This window comes from Rhipicephalus microplus, chromosome 5 (genome assembly GCF_043290135.1).
Source record: "Rhipicephalus microplus isolate Deutch F79 chromosome 5, USDA_Rmic, whole genome shotgun sequence".
NCBI classification, from domain to species: Eukaryota; Metazoa; Arthropoda; class Arachnida; order Ixodida; family Ixodidae; genus Rhipicephalus; species Rhipicephalus microplus.
In genome coordinates, this window is record NC_134704.1 from 14,984,424 (window position 1) to 15,001,960 (window position 17,537).

Here is a 17,537-nt window from a genome sequence, read left to right on the forward strand (position 1 = left end):
TACCATATGCGAAGCTTGCGGACGTTGCGGGCATAGCGGTAACGTTCGTCGCTCAACAGGAGCCCTCAAAAGGTAAGCATGGGACGTCAGTATTGGGCTGATGGCTATTTAACAGAATTGTCCGCAGTTTCCTTCTTAAGAAATAAAGTTTACCAAGGGCCTACCCGAGGCCCTGTTGCCGTTTTATAGTGCATTATCTATCACTTGCAACTTGAAAGCAGCCGTACAGCTTCAGTATCGCCTCATAAATTGACAAGGTTACCGACGCAACATACAAAACACGCCGCAACGCGCACTGGCCAATTCGGCTTGGCTTGAGTTGGATGGAATATCTGTGCAATAGTATGCTTGATGCTTAAGAGATGGCGCCAGATGACATGCGCTATCATCATCAGCGGTTGGAAAGAGCAGACATTATTGCAACAGTTTTCGGGGGTGTGATAATTACTCATGGAAAAAAAGAAATCGTATTTTTTGGGGGCGATGTGGGGGGTGCGAGAATTGTGCGAGTGCGAGGATTACGCGAGTAAATACGGTATTTGTTAGTAACTGCTCCGAACCTGCTCCAAAATGGCGTTGGGAAAACTAAAAACAATTATGATTTATGTTAAACCATGCGATCATACAGCAAGCCTAAATGAAAACAAAAACAAGCTGTATACTGTTGTCTAGTATACAGCTTGTGTAGTAGCTGTATACTAAAATATTGACAATGCTACATGTAGTAGCATTTTTATATATATCTGATATATTAGTTGTATATTTGTGCTTTCTAAGCAGGCTATTTTGGTGAAATGCGTGCGAGACTTTCTAGTCGTACTAGCTGTGACGACTTCGATATGTGACTAATAACATTTAGTGCTTTCATCAACTTTTACCTCATTTATGTCTCAAGAACAAGCAATTTAAAATTTTAAATGTTAGTTCATTTAACCTACTCGATTTTAAAAAATTACAATGCTGGCCACTTTTGCCAAATATGAAAATAACATTTGGTGTTCAAAGACCATCCACCTGTCTAATTATGTTTATTGTAATATTCAGTGATTATTGTATGTATAATATGTTTGATAACAAATATGAATATTTGTAAGAGGCTTATTTGATGCATTAACTCCAGGAGTCATTTGGAATATTTTGCGATCTGCTCCGAAAACACCAATAGCTGCTGCAGGCTAGCATTTCATCTGCTCCAAAGACAATCAAGGCTGCTGGGAAGTGCCATTTTTCTTTGTCCAGAATTTGCTCCAAAAATTGGAATGTTTCTTCCGTCTCTGCTATGTTGAAATAAGTGTTCGTAACAAAAACATACGTGGTACCCTTCTTAGAAGAAGCGCCTCCTATAAAGGAGAAAAATTGCTCCCCGGAGCATGCCTCTTATAAAGGGATTCAACTGTAAAGGGCTTGTGGACTTTTTTATTTTGTTTTCTTTTTCGAAACAGCGGAAGTATTGTCGAAACTTGCCACAGTGTCATCTCGAGTAATCATTCTCGTAACCCATTCATTGCAGGTGCTGTCAAAAACAAGTGTGGAAAAAGAAGAGCAGGCCTACCTTGTGCAAGCCCACAGTAAGACGGAGGCAACACTTACCGCAACTGCTGAAGAGGTGAAAATACTACTTATATTATTACATTACATTTTAATTGGATAGCATCAGTGAAATATGTGCCACTAAGGTTATGACTGAGACTTTGTCGCCTCATTCTGAAAATTAAATTGGGAGACAAAAATTAAATTTTCAACTATACACCGCGGATACAGCTAAAGAGTTAATGAAGCAGATCAACCTGTCATCGCAAAATAGCATGCGCACTAAAAACATGTAACGATTGGCGTTTAAATATATATATGCAAGAAGAAATTACGCAAATGTAACACTCACATCTGCTGTTAATCATAAAGCTGCAAGCATTTATTACAAGATGAAGGCAGGAGCTGATTAATGGGATACTGCCTCAGCATACTAAAAAGTGAGGAATAGTGTAATTTTCAGAAACACTTGAAGTGTCAATCAATATGCGGTAAAACCTCGTTAATTCAACCTTGGTTATTTTGAAATCTCGTTTAATTCAAGATATTTTCATGGTCTTGTATTTTGCGATCCAAGTCTGAGTGGATAATTTAAAGTGGCTGTTATCACCAATCCAGTTAATTCAAAAACTTTGGGTGCCATGTGCTAATGCCCGATCCCGATTTTGCCGCCAATCCGCTAAAACAGCGGCTCTTAAGAGCCACAAGGAAATGCTCCATAGTGATACGAATGAGTAGCAGCTGAAGCCCCCCAGCCTCGCTACTTCCAGCACGAAAAAAAAGGAGGGGGGAGGTCAGCTGAAATGTGCGCTTGCAGAAAACAAGTTGTGCTTTGCTGCAACACAGAAGTGACACGCGGGCAGCATGTGGCATGCTTCTCGCAACATCAGCGTGTCATGATTTATTTTTGCTTTCTTGAAATATAAATAAAATAATAAAGGACAGCCTAGTGGAGTTTGTGATGTATGCGAACCTCCGATTGCTGGTTGCTCCAGCAATTTGGGCACTTGCACTGCTGGCAGAGCTCTTGCTCTGCAACATCTACTTAGAAAACTCTGTTCGAATGCTTCAGTGATTATGTTTTCCAGCCAGAACACATCGTGAATTTTGTCACACTGGCCATCATTAAATTCCTTTTTTATATTTATGGCCACTTGCTAACAATATGTCATTACTGTGTCGCAGTGAAAATTTCTTCTTCTCCACAGGCATGCATTTCAGTTAGTCACAACTTTTTTTGTTTATTTTTTCGGTGACAGCTGTGATGAGGCCCACCGTTCCTCCATGTTTGCTGCAAAATTTGGACCTTGTATAGCTGGAAAACAAAACCCTCGGAGTCTCAAACTAGCCAGCACAGCAAACGATTAGTCCCGATTAGTGGACTCCTCTTAAACGTAACTCGAAGAGGCGAGAAAATTTGTTTCATTTATAAGGAGTTTCTTTTAAGCAAAGCACACAAAAATGAATGAAATACGACTATTTCAAAAGCACCAACTGTGGCTGACTGAGCAAAACATTTTCAAGTGTACTATACTACCATAGTATTAGAAAAAAAATGTTTCTAATATTGCCGACTCGGAAAAAAGGAGGTGATAACTGTCGTGTTGCGCCCTAGCGAAAGGCCATGCGCGTCCGAGCCGGCCGCAGGAGCTGAGAAAGGGACTGAGCCGCTTCCGATGCGCGCGAGATAACGTCCATCCTTTATTCCATGCAACCAGCATACATATATAGCAGACACTCATGTGACCAATGACGTCACGTACAAGCGACACTTTACAATTGCGTGCGACAGCGCCAGATAACGCGGACACTTGACGCCCTGGGTGCTATCACCACATTTCCCCTTTTTTAACAATACGCTGACAGTTGCAACAAACTTCGCAGCACTGCCAGCGAAAGAACACTTTGCAGAAACATAAAATGCGCAAGAACAATACAGTCAATTACTGAACCCGTAGCGGTCCGGCCGTCGAACAAGACGACCAGATCGCGTTCGGTATTCAGGAAGGTCAGTTCCCGGCAAGGAAGGGCTAGATAGATCGTCAGGCGCCATGCTGTCTGTAACGCGATTAGAATTCTGTTCCGTTTCTACCCGACTATCATCTGCCTGAGGAAAATCATCGCTATTTCCCTCATCCTCACCTTCTTTTGGCCGTGAAACAAAGCGCACCAAGGATTTCCTGTTTCTTTCTAGAACTACACCAGTGGAAGTTCTAACCACATACGACCTCGGCCGTTCAGCAAGTCGCAAGACTCGCGCTTCTGCTTTGCAGTCCGTCACCCAGACTTCGGCGCCCGGTTCGAGTGCTCGCAACGAAGTAGCCCTATGACGAAGGTTGAAGTTCCTATGCTTCCGCTGTCGGGCGGTCGTATCATGGCTTCTGAACTTTCTCAGGTTCACCGTCTGAGGCAGAAGGCTTGTGGGATGGACAGGCACCGTTGTGCGTAGCCGCCTGCCCATTAGAAGTTCTGCAGGGCTTTTCCCAAGTGGCCCCGGAGTGTCCCTGTACGCTAGTAGAGAAAGATATGGGTTCTTCGCTTTTGTAATGAGACCTTTGATTGTCTGGACCATCCTCTCTACTTCACCATTTGCCTGGGGGTACCTTGGGCTAGATGTCGCAGCGCGAAACCCGTAGTTGTGAGCGAACAACTTGTATTCCTGCGACACAAATTGCGCTCCGTTATCAGACATAACAACTTCTAGTATGCCATGTCTTGCAAAGAAGCTTTTAAGGTGCGTAATGACAGTGGCACTCGTAGATGATAACAAAGCAATCTCTGGGTACCTAGAAAAGTAATCTACGACTACCAAATACCATTTTCCTTGAACATGGCAGAGATCAGCTCCTAGTTTTTGCCAAGGACGCTGTGGAGTGGTTGTCGGGATCATTGGTTCTGGCTTTTGGTGTCTGTGCTTGGCGCATACGTGGCAATCTGTAACCAAAGCTTTCAGCTGATAACTCAACCCTGGCCACCGTACCGACTCTTTGGCTCGAGCTCTGCATTTTTCGATTCCCAGGTGACTCTCGTGCAAGCGTATCAAGACCTCTGCGCGCAATTTTCGAGGAATGACCAACCTCATACCTTTAAGTAGCACGCCTTCAGCAACTGTAAGCGTGGCTCTTTCCTGCCAATATGGACGCAAGACCATCGGAAGAGATGAGAATTTTGGCCACCCTTTCCAGCTGAATTTTACAAGTGCTTGACAAACTTCGTCAGCGGCTTGTTCTGCTTTCACTCTCTCGAAGAGGCTGGCCTCGACCGCGTTTGACAAGCATCCTGAAACGTGCTTGCTGACGTCACTAATAGACAGTGCATTATCAGTTTCTTTTCCCCGAATCGGGGCCCTCGACAACACATCTGCAGTAACTAAGCTCTTGCCCGGGACATGCACAACTTCATAGCTGAACTGCATGAGCCTCATGCGAAAACGCTGAATGCGAGGTGGTAAAACATCTAAAGGAGATTTTCCCAGCAAGGTTACAAGAGGTTTGTGGTCGGTTTCACACACAATTTCAAGACCTTTGATGTACCCTTCGAATCGTTCTGCCGCCCACGTCATTGCTAGTGCTTCTTTTTCAATCTGGGAATATCTGGTTTTGGCAGGCGTCAACGATCGCGATGCAAAGGCAACGGGAATGCAAAGGCAACGGGTCCTTTTTCGTTGTTTGGTTGAACTTGCATCAGTACCGCCCCCAAACCGAATGATGACGCATCGGCGGAAAGAATCGTAGGGTACTTTGCATCATAGTTAGCCATGACGCGCGCCAAACCGATAACGTCTTTAACGTATGACAGCGCTTGCTCTTGGGCTGGTCCCCACGTCCATTCAGAACTCTTCAAAAGCAAGTGACGTAACGGGCGCCGTTTTTGAAGCCAAATCTGGTATGAATCTTGCCAGATGATTAGTCATACCGAGCAGCCGTCGAACGTCAGACACGTGATTTGGCGTCCGCAGTTCTTTGATGGCCCAGACCTTTTCAGGGTCCGGCCTGATTCCATCTCGACTTAGAACACAACCAAGAAACTTTATCTCGGTTACTCCAAAACAACAGTTTTCTTTGTTTAGCGTAACACCAGCACTCATGAGACGGTCTAAAGTAAGACGCAGACGCTCATCATGTTGAGCTTTGTCGCAGCCATAAATGAGCACATCATCCATCATGTTTACCACGCCTGGAATTCCTTCCAGAATCTGCGACATTTTCTTTTGAAAAAACTCAGGTGCTGACGTTATTCCAAACGGTAGCCTCTGAAAACAGTATCGCCCAAATGGCATAATGAAGGTAGTCAACAATGGGCTTTCCGGCGACAACTTGATCTGATAAAATCCAGAATTAGCGTCCAGCTTCGAAAAAACCGATGCCCCACTTAACAGACCAAGGCTATCTTCAACCGTTGGCATAACATAGCGCTCGCGAAGTACACTTTTATTTAGTTGCGTCAAGTCAGCGCAAATACGAACGTCTCCAGAAGGTTTGAGTACTGGTACAATACTTGCGCACCATTCTGTTGGTTCGTCTACTTTGCGGATTACGTCATCTCGCTCCATACGCTCGAGCTCCTGCTTCACTCGGTCCCGCAGGGGTAAGGCAATGCGACGCGCAACCGGAATAGCAAAGGGTACCGAGTTCGGCTTCAGTCTGATATTGTATTCCCCTTTCATAGCTCCCAGACTACCGAAAAGCTGAGGGTAGGAAGCTTTGATGGCTGTTGCGCTACTGACCGAGTCAGCGAACTTGATCAGCTCAAGGGCTTCGAGTGCTGGGAGACCCAAAAGTATCGAGCGTAAAGGCGAGACTACATACACAGTTTGTCGGACAATGCGTTGTCTCCACTGTATAGTGGCAAGAAATTTTCCGAGAACATGCAGTGGCTCATTCGCAGAACCTGTTAAGGTTATGTCGCACTTGTCTGGTTTGGTAGGCAATCCCGGAAATGTTGAGGGTACAACCGACACTTCTGCACCCGAGTCAAGTTTAGCGAACACCGGAGTGCCGTTAATGATAATTTGAGCATACCGAGAATCGGAGTGCTCCCCATTTACCGCGCCTACGAAATACGCTACTTTTTATATATGGAGAGAAGAAATCTGTACCTTCTTTCGCTCGCCTGCAGCCTTTTTCCGACACACCACTGCAAAATGTCCGGAACAACCACAGTAGTTGCATTTTGCAGCTCGTGCCGGGCAGGAGGTCCTCGGGTGCTCTCCTTGACCGCAGTTGGGGCATGAACTGGATGTGAGAGGTCGGTAGGAGTGTGGTCTGGTGCGTTGACCTTGTGTGACCGGTGCACTGGTCCTTGACGAGGTGCCGGAACGCTGTCCTGAAGAATTCTTTCGGGGCTGCCATTGTTTGTTGACCGCGTCCAGGTTGCTGGCTGGCGCTGCCGAAGGTTCGTCGCTGGTTTCTCGCAGCTGTTGCTGCTGTCGTTGGACGGTCTCCTTCAAGCGAGCTTTTGCCAAAGCGCTGGCGAGTGTAAGATTTGCATCCATTTGCAGAGACTCCGAGAGCTTGGCATCACTGAGGCCGACTACAAACCGGTCGCGGATCATGCGTTCCTTTTCCTTGTAGTCGCACCGGTCCGCCAGTGTGTGCAACGCGGTGATGAATTGGTCGACTGACTCGCCTGGCTGTTGTATGCGTCGGTGAAAACATGCGCTCTCGTAAACGAGGTTCCGTGCGGCCACGAAGTGATCGTCGAACTTTTTTCTGACGACTTCATACTGCTTCTGCTGTTGTTCAGATAGTGTGAAGGTCGAAAAGATCTCTCTCGTTTGCCTTCCCATTGTGTAGAGTAGAGTCCGGACTTGCGCTTCTTCACTGCTCATTTAAGCCAGAGGCAAAGCGTTAGTCGTCGAATAGTTGGATCCAGGAAGGCCATTCGGACGTTCGGTCGAAGTCAAACGCTGGCGGAACTGGAACCGCGAACATGCCGTGAACTGGCTTGACTTCTTTGTCTTCTGACATGGCGCCGCTTGACGAAGACTGGTGCAACGCCCCTCGAATATCGGAAGAATCCCACTTCTGACACCATGTCGTGTTGCGCCCTAGCGAAAGGCCATGCGCGTCCGGGCCGGCCGCAGGAGCTGAGAAAGGGACTGAGCCGCTTTCGATGCGCGCGAGATAACGTCCATTCTTTATTCCATGCAACCAGCATACATATATAGCAGACACTCATGTGACCAATGACGTCACGTACAAACGACACTTTACAATTGCGGGCGACAGCGCCAGATAACGCGGACACTAGACGCCCTGGGCGCTATCACCACAATAACAATTTGCTTGGCCTTGTTCAAGCACTTTTTCACATAGTAGGAGTGCATTGCTGAAGGGCTGGGCAGGAACTCCGTGCCACTGTCGTGTTCAAAGTAGAGCTGCAACAGGATAACAGCATCTCTTGCTGCACTGTCAGCCACTGAAATGGGCTAGGGATCACACACTATCTCATTACCACTGAAGCACGGGTCCTCATCCTGAACTTCAGCTATAGGTTCCTCAAGGCTGTCCTCAAGTTCACGACAAGACGACGATTGCTGCTTGACATGCACGGACATGTGCAATCGCTTGATTGGCTTGGCTAGGCTAGCTTTGGCATTTGTTTGATGGTTGCTAGACTGCCGTGGCCACTTTCGCCGCTCATGTATTTTGCCCGTTTTAGTTCCATTTAACCGACGTAAGCTAAAAGAAATGTTCCGATTACCTGAAACTTTTTATCACTAAATATATAGGATACCAACCGAATGTGCCTAGATAGTTTCGTTTATGCGGCTTTTCTGTTTAACCAAGTTTTGCGTAATAGGAGTCCACTGTACGTCGAATGTTTCCAATCTTTTTGCATCTCATTTTTTGTTTGAGTAATTTGGAAACCCTGTTATTTTAAAGATTTCTCTCAGTCCCAGTGAATTCGAACTAACAAGGTTTTACTGTAGTGTCTGTAGTCTCGTAAAAGCTTGGATTGCATGCAGATCACTTCAGGGATAGAACGGACAAGGAGAATGACCTGTAGCTATTTCCAAGGTTCGTTGTTTTAGGGTTCTTCTGTCGTTACTGATTATTAAAAAAATATTGGGTGTGTTGAATATTTTCTAATATGCACTACCATTCGATCCGATTACCAAATTCAATACAGCGCTATTCGATTCGCTATTTGAAATTTTCGAATATTTGCACACCCCTAATCAATAAGTATTTGTTATGATATAACAGGATTATTACAGAGCATAAATTATACACTGGAGGGTCATAAAGTACAAGATAGCATTGTAGCGCACCTCATGGGTCTTTATTGTGAAACCAACATAATGCGATCGCGAACCAGCATGCCATAGAAATTGAGCCATGTGAACACAGATGTACTGCAGTGTGCCACAAATAACACGATTATTCTTTCTAACGGCCAATATTGCCGTCAACTGCCAAAAAAAGTTCATACAAGTCGCTCTCACTCTGCAAATTTTACCAATTGAGTCTTGCCAGTTACAGACTACGCTTGCGAGTATTCTCAGCGCCAGATTTGGCGCAATAACGAATGCGGAGTGCCATTGCCTCGCGAGTTCCTTCCTGTTCCCAGGACAACAAAAATGACTCACGGTGGCTTCTTCGTAAAATCCAAAGTGCAACACAATATTGTTTCTCAAAATAATAAAAGCTAAACTACCGTATTTACTTGATTCTACCGTGCCCTCGATTGTAATGCGCACTCGTTTTTCACGACGAAAAAAAAAAAGTAAGACATCGATTGCAACGCGCACCCATTTTTCTCATTGGCCCGCACGATCACACTACTCGGGAAAACGATTCATTTCAGGAGCATCTTCCGTTTAAATATGAGGTACGGGGGAAGCTTGTGCCTATCTGACGTGCAACGGAGCATTGCCGTCACTCTTCTTTTACCGTGGCCCCATGTCAGCATGCGAACTTGCTTCGCCCCCTCCTTCTCGACGGTTGTGGTGCCAGGCATGTCGAAGTAAAGAGGCGTCTGATCGGCATTCCCGATTTGCCCAAGCAGGTAGCCGTTGTTGTGCCGCAAGTTTAGGACGAACCTCTGAAAACTGTGAAGCTTTCCTTCGTACTCCTCCGGCAAGTTTTGGCGCATGCCCGTTTGCTTTCGAAGGGAAAAGCCTTTCCTCTTCATAAAGTTAGTTAGCCAGCACTTGGAGCAGTTTTGTCGTCACGGGCCGCTGTGCCGCTCGCTGCTCAAGCACATACTCGGCGAGCAGCTCTTCAATTTGCGGAAACCGACCCTGCTGTGGTACACTGAAGCCTTTGCATGAATTTTTGACAATCTTCTGCTTTTGTTTCCGCCAGTCCCACACGCACGTTTCGGGAACTCCGAACGACCGCGATGCGGCCCGATTTCCATCTGTTTCGACACATGCGGTGACTTTTCTTTTAAAAGCGGCATCGTGGTGCACTCGTCGAGTTTCTGGAGTCGGCCTTTTCATGCCGTCGATGCTAATGAACTACAAGATGACGAACTCCTCAGCACACATACGAAGTGCCGCACATGGGAAACGCATAGGCAGAAATGGCCGACGTGCCATGCCGAAGCACGTAGGGGGCGACCATTTTGGAAATGGCGATGGCAATAGAATGACCGTATTCATTTTTTTTTTTCGCACTCGATTTTAACGCGCATGCGATTTATGAACTCGCTTAACCGGAAAAGTGCGCGCTAGATTGTAGTAGTTACGGTACACTCTATTCTTATTATAACAAAGTTGTATCTTAGAAGAAAATAAGTTTGTTATATCCAAAACTTCGTTATAAAACTTATTGCCAACTTTATCGCAAGACTATTTACTTTGTTATAACCGATATTTTGTTAGATCTGTGTTTGTTATATTGAGGTTCGAGTGTAATGAGAAATAAAGAACATATATTTGAATTAGTACTCACAAAGCTCCAATCAAACTTTGCGGAACCCAGTTTGAGACCTTGAAACATTGGGTAATGGTGGCAGTAGGGAGGGGAAAGAGAGGAATCTGTAGGTTGTGGTCAAACCCCACCTATCTCGAAAACTAGAATGGAATGACATTTTGACACCTGCCACTTGCAGGTGTCATGCTTGCTATTCTATGCTTGCTTTATCATTAATGCCCCAACACAATGCACATCTATGTTGCAGTGAAGTAGGCAACACATGTACATTAGTAATGTTCTTAATTAATAATCAAGAATGTGCTCTCAAAAGTTGCAGGCTTCCTGCTGTACAACTCCAAGTGATGCGATCCCGAACTCTATTTTGTTGTTTCTAACCTGCTTCGAAACAAATCTTTCCAGCTTCGAATCTGCTCTTAAACACGGTTTCTTCTGGTACAAATCTGCTTCTGAACAGCTTTTTTCCGGCTTCGAAAATTCCTCCAAATGCAAAACTGGCTAAACCACCACTGATCATTTGTTGTGGCCCATCTTCACTGCTGCAACGACTGTTCACATAATGGTGCCTTGTTTTTCTTTGTGCTCCAGTTGGTTGGTGTTGCAAAAACTGCTACAGCCGACATTGACCTGCTACAGCAAAAGCTTCAGCGCACTTCTGCCATTGACCAGGCGAACAAGGAGCGGCAGATTGCTTTTGTGTCCAGCTCGAGTGCACTTTTTGGTCAAATTGAAGCCAGCTTCATCGAACGGCTTGCATCTCAGCAAGACCTCCTTGGTGGCGTGGGTGGCTTGTTTGGTAAGCGCCTTGCAGCTTAACTATGGCAGAACAGTGTTAAGGGCTGTGGTGATAGGACAGTTTCTTGTGCCGTGCACATTGTGAATTACTGTTGCTAGGGTTATTTTCTTGAAGTAAATTTTTCTCATCAAATATTGAATGATGCACAGGTAAATTCATTCAGCTTCTTCAATTCGACATTGTTGCAGACCTGTCAACCAATGTATATTTCCTAATGTTTACTGAACCTCGCATGTCAAGAGAGCAGCCCCAATGACTGTCTACTGAAAATTAGCCTTGTGTGAATAGTTAAATTCAGGTTCAAGGCAAATGTAAAGGGAATAGTGCTTTGGTCGAATAATTTCAAATCGATTTCGAATAGTATATATCCTGTATCCAAAGAAAAGTGGTTATATTTGTTATTGTGCTGGTGACCTATACAATATGCATTTATATATATATATATATATATATATATATATATATATATATATATATATATATATATATATATATATATATATAATTGAACCAAGGCATGTGCACATGCCATTCTTCCTAATTCAAAGGAAATGAGAATAACTGATTAGCTTTGATTAGTTGATATGTTAATTTTTAAGATTTACCTTAGTTAGAGCATATAAGCCAGTATAGGGAGTTTTTAAACTTAAAACTGATTAATCGACGGGGGGGTAATATGTTCCTTTAATCTTGATGTAGGGCGTGGAGTCAAGGCAAATTTTTCCTGTATAGTTGTTGGCATTGTCTCGAATTAGCACTCCTCTATTGCAGTGAAAACCATTTTTACAGGGGGCTACATGTGGGCTATTATACATTTATTTGTTCTTCACTAGTTTCAAATGATGCTTTGATACTTCCAGTAATTTAAATTTGAATCCAATACTGTAATATCTATTTGAATATATAGAGTGCTCGAGTATTAGCACAAGGCTAGTTAAAATTCCTGCAAATCTCCCCTGATGGTCTTCAACCGTCTTCAGATTGCTAAATGGACAGAAAGAATTGCACCTACCTACTTTGCATGTGTCCATTCAATTTGTTGCCTTAGGCACTTACTGGCAGTTAGTGCAATCTGACGTAGTTTTCATTTTGTTTATGCTTTTGGGCTGCATGTAAACATAAATCGTCATTATTGGGATAGTGATAAATCGCTATATATGTGTGGTCACGGCAAGCTTTTATACTGTGTGCTATTCACCTGTTTTTCATCTTTAGTTGGTGTCGTGTCCATGTGGTATCTACAAGCTATTAAAACTGTCTGCTGTGCAGTTGCCTGTTGCAAGCAGTATGCAATAGAGTTGTAGGCTGTTGAAATTGTTTTGACTTGACTAGTACTGCAATATGAAAAAAATTTAATCCATGTTAGGTCATGCCATACTGTTTACTTGAAGGCATTTAGTTATGTGGCACTTCCGATTGGATAGATTCGTCGTGAAACAACAGTGTGCTTGGTACATGTAGCACCGCAAATATGATGACAGATTAGTGAAGAAAGAGTTTCATTAGGACACCATCAAATTAAAATGGAGGTGTATGGTTGGTGTTCAAACAAGACGCTAGGGGCATGTAGCATCTTATACGGTCAAACACCGTTGTAAGAGACAGTTGGACTTGAGAGACACCAGTGTGTCTACAAGGAAGTAAGTGTTGATAGGAAAATGAGAGGTGTGGTACCCTGCTTGTAAAAGGCACCTCCTATAAGGGATAAGAATTGCTCCTTAGTGTGTGCATCTTATAAAAGACTTCAACTTGACTGTATCTTGTGGTGCATGTAATTTACGGCACACTCTGTGGCACACCCTTCTACAGTTGAACCCCTTTGCAAAACATTCACCGAGGAGCAGTTCTTGTCTTTTATGGGAGATGTCTCTTATAAGCTGGTTACAATGTTTGCATTTTTTTATCAACCTCTGTTTTAATGTAGGCACTCTGGGGTCTCTTATACCCCAAAAAATCAGCAGGAAGGGAAAGATGAAAGCTTGCAATGAAACAATTCCTAAAAGGATGCTGAAAAAAAAAAACTTAGAAAAACTCACGAAAAAATCGAAACTCTACACCGGAGACATAACTGTTTCATTAAACAAAGCTTATTTGACGTATTTTTGGAGAGTTGGCTGTATTTTTAGTGGATTTTACAGCGTGCAGCGGCTACACACGAGCAGGAGCTGTGACATCACAGTCACTGAGGAGCATGCAGGGTTCCTGACCTCCTCTTTCCTTTCTCCACCTCTTCTTTGATGCCTCTCTCCCCCTTCCAGAAAAACACTGATGCTTCAACTCAGCTGGGAGCAGTGTTCTATTTTTGGCGATTCTGGGAAACATACTGTATTTACTTGCATAATCCTTGTACTTTTTTGCCGGAAAACCGATGAAAAGTTGGGGGGTGCGAGAATTACGCGGGGAAAACTTTCTACGAAAACGTACAGAGCGAAAAAGAAAACGAAGTGGCCGCAAATCGGGATTCTCACACCAACAACTAACAGCAAGCTTTAAGAAGTACTAATTAAAACTTACCTCAACAATAAAAGCAGAGGTTCAACACAAGACAAGATTAAATTGAGACACAAAAAGTGAAAGCAAATAGTCGAGAATTAGAATACCATACGCAAAGCTTGCGGGCGTTGCGAGCGTAGCGGCAGCGTTCGTCGCTCAACAGGAGCCCTCAAAAAGTAAGTGTGGGACGTCAGTATTGGGCTGATGGCTATTTAACAGAATTGTCCGCAGTTTCCTCCTTAAGAAATAAAGTTTACCATCAATTCCAAGGGCCTACCAGCGGCCCTGTTGCCGTTCTTTAATGCATTATCTATCACTTGCAACTTGAAAGCAGCCGTACAGTTTCAGCATCGCCTCATAACTTGACAAGGTTACCGACGCAACATACAAAACACGCCGCAACGCGCACTGGCCACTTCGGCTTCGCTTGAGTTGGATTGAATCTCTGTGCAATAGTACGCTTGATGCTTAAGAGATGGCGCCAGATGACGTGCGCTGTCATCATCAGTGGCTGGAAAGAGCAGACGACATTATTGCAGCAGTTTTCGGGGGTGCGATAATTACTCGAGGAAAAAAAGAAATCGTATTTTTTATGGGCGATGTGGGGGTGCGAGAATTATGCGAGGATTACGCGAGTAAATACGGTAGTAGTGGGAGGTGAGGGGGAGAGAGATGCGGGAGACTGCTGTCATGGTTGACATGCCCATTTCTGGCGAGTGTAACGTCACCTCCTATAGTTCACGGCTACAGCTGCTAGACGCAGCAGTTTGCAAAAAACGCATTAAAATAGTTTTTTTCTACGAGTTTCTGCCTGAAATGAAGGTTGTATTTGCTGATTTCATCACCCAATCTTTCAATTTAGCTGGAAATTTTGGGGCAAGAATTTGGTTCAGTGGTATTTCTTCAAACGGGTCGTATGCTCGTAACTGCCGGGGTGGTTTAGTGGTTATGGCACTCGACTGCTGACTTGGAGGTCGCTGCATTGAATTCCGGCCAGCATGGCGGCATTATATCGATAGAGATGAAAATGCTCAAGGCTTGTGTACGTTAAAAAAACCTCAGGTGGTTCAAATTTTCTGAGCCCTCCACTATGGCATCTCTCATAATCGTATGGTGGTTTTCGGATGTTAAACCCCATCAATTATTATTATTATTGTGTCCTTCTAGCCTTGAGGAAGACAAGTTCAGTTGTCCAAACAACGGCTTGAGTACATAACCCCTTTTTGTAGATTTTTAAAATTTTGTATTATAGTCTTTTACAAAGGGGTTCAGCAATTTTTCAATGCATATCGCATACTTTGGGAGCTAGTTTCTCTGCATTACCTTCAAGGATCACTCAAACACAGGGGTGATTGATCACTAGTGTTGTACACTACCTGTGGTACTGATGATGCGTCATAGCAGTGCATTGTTTTGTGACCTTTGGAGAAGGGTGTGTGACAACATCAAAAGGAGATGCGGGTCGAAAAGAGAGTTTTCTTCCAAATTACCAATTTTTCATTTTCGCCTGTTTTGATGAGATTAGTGCCTCTACTGTTACGAAAAAAAAAAACATGTCAAGACCTAACTGGAAATGCTTTAAATATTGCATCTCAAGAGCTCGAGATACCTGTTGAAAGGTCCAAAGTGTACAGTCTTCGAGCACCTTGCCGCCCATAAGGCGCCGCCGCTCGCCTTTGTGGTCGCATGAGGCGAAGAGTCGAGCCTCACTCTTCAAGTAACGACAGTTTCCCTCGCTGATGCAGGGCAAGTAATATAATAAGAGAAAAACACGCTTCTGCTCGTTTTTCAAGCGCCGCGACTGGCTTATCACGTGGTACAAATTGGCGACCGCCATTAGCCGCTGCGCCTATTTGCGGCGTAAAACCTATTTGCGGCGTCCATGTCTTGGCGAAAAGCGCAGCTGAACAATGCTTTTCTCATGTACTTACCTATGTTAGAAATGAAAAAAGCCATTGCTCGCGCGTGAAAGCCGTTTTGTGGTGCGCTCTGTAGGAATAGGCTATGAGCAGTCTGATTTGCGGCAGTTGTTGGCTTGCAAAAGCCAATGCATGAAAAGTCATTCACAGCCATCAGCCGGAAAGTTCGTGATGTGGCAATGGATGACGTCAGCGCCTGTCTTGCGAGGTCGAAGGAGCTCGCGTGGCAATGGATGACGTCAGCGCCTGTCTTGCGAGGTCGAAGGAGCTCGCTACGACATTGCCATTATGTACGACGGTATGTGGCACAAGCATGGCCGCAAAATGGCATGACACTGGACTTAGTTTTGATTTCGCAGTCCTCTCGAAATTCTTCCTAGCTTGCAGTTGACACAAGGCTCTGCCAGGCGGAGCGGAAGTTTGGCAAGCATTTTATGGCCCTGTCTGTGAGCGAAATGTCTGTGAGGAGTCGGCTCGAAATAGCTGAGAAGGACAAACTCGTGGTGCCGGCGTATTTTAGTGGCAGTGGCCACGACAAGAAGGATTGTTAGTTTTTTTTTGTGTGTGCAAACTTTATCAGATTTAAGGAGGTTTTTCATAAGTAAAAACTCAATTTTAATTTTAAAACTTGTTTTTCTCAAAAAACAAATTTCACCATTTTTTCAAATGTGCCCCTCCTTTTTTGGGTACTTCTAGTGCTCGAATCTGCATGAAACTGCCCAAATTTTTCTAAAGTGTGACAAATACAATTATCTTGCTTAAATTTCAATATTTTATTGTATAATAAAAAATTGTACGGAAACCTAGGGTAGGTGTAATATGGACGTTTTATGTATATTATTTTTCATGCCTATTACATAATTTGTATGTGCTTCCTAATTAGTTATTTGCAGTCTACACTTCATTTAAAACTTTATGAACTATGAATGGTAAAAAAATTACGGAAGTTTAGGGATGAAACGAGGGGGGGGGGGGGGGGCAAAAGAGTTAAGGTTTTCACTTTGTTATGTTGCAGAGCTGAAAGTAAGCAACTTGCAAGAAAACTAATTATATATTTGAACTCAGCATAAAAAGTTCCATAAACAGCTCAAGTTTCATTGCTCTAGGGTGAATACTAAAGAAAAAAAGTGTCTTCGAGTAGCATCTTCCCTTAAGCACTTTTTTTTTTATTCTCAATAGGAATTAGTCTCTAAAGGACGGTGCAAATCATAATTACTTTCTGCCCCAGGTTTAAGCTTTCTGCTCCGTATTCAAAATATGTATTCTGCTTTGTAAATTGCCTCAATACCTGTTGAGCTGCTTGAACTGCCAGTCAGCATGTAAATTTCCAAGATGTAAAGCCGCTTCCCTTCATTGCCTTTCCTTTGAACAGCTTCACTGGACAGTCTTGTTCAGCAACACCAGGCTGCGGTTGCTGCATACACGTTGGAAGCCAAGAAGTTGGCTGACGAGAGTGCAGCAGCCATCACTGCCCTCCTCTCTTCTCTACTGTCCACAGTGCAAGCTTCCCAGGAGCAGCAGGCAGCTCAAATGGCGGCCAACTTGGTACGCAGCACGAACTCATTTTGCTGTACCTGATTGTATTACACCACTGCTACTTACCTCGTCATAGGAGCGGGTGCTTTGTTTTGGTGGCCTGCTCTCGTCATTGGAGCAAGAAGCCATATAATCTACTTGTGTAGAGCTTAAAGGTACACGAAGGAAGAATAATGAGTCGGTTTAGATTGTCGAACTGCACTCTGAGAACTTGAATGCCACATGCTTTACTATTGTAAGTTCATTATTAGCGGAGAAAATGAAGGTTGAAGTCCCAGTTTTAAATTTCGTTGTAACGTGGTGTAATTTTTTTTTGTGTGTGGCCAGTTGTGTGCAAAACAAACCTGCCGGATATCAACGATATCAACTATTTTTACG

General features: G+C 44.0%; 1 protein-coding gene and 1 pseudogene across 1 annotated transcript in view; one reads left to right on the forward strand and one right to left on the reverse strand.

Annotated features, from left to right (window-relative positions):
• The window catches only part of LOC119174001 (kinesin-like protein KIF11), a 65,910-nt gene that overhangs the window by 31,779 nt on the left and 16,594 nt on the right, over positions 1–17,537 (forward strand). Inside the window, exons 12-14 of the mRNA XM_037424780.2 lie at positions 1,511–1,606; positions 11,004–11,211; positions 16,996–17,168. Coding sequence (XP_037280677.2) covers positions 1,511–1,606; positions 11,004–11,211; positions 16,996–17,168 — 477 coding nt within the window. The remainder of the gene's footprint in view (positions 1–1,510; positions 1,607–11,003; positions 11,212–16,995; positions 17,169–17,537) is intronic.
• Positions 1,614–7,499, reverse strand: LOC142817163 (uncharacterized; annotated as a pseudogene).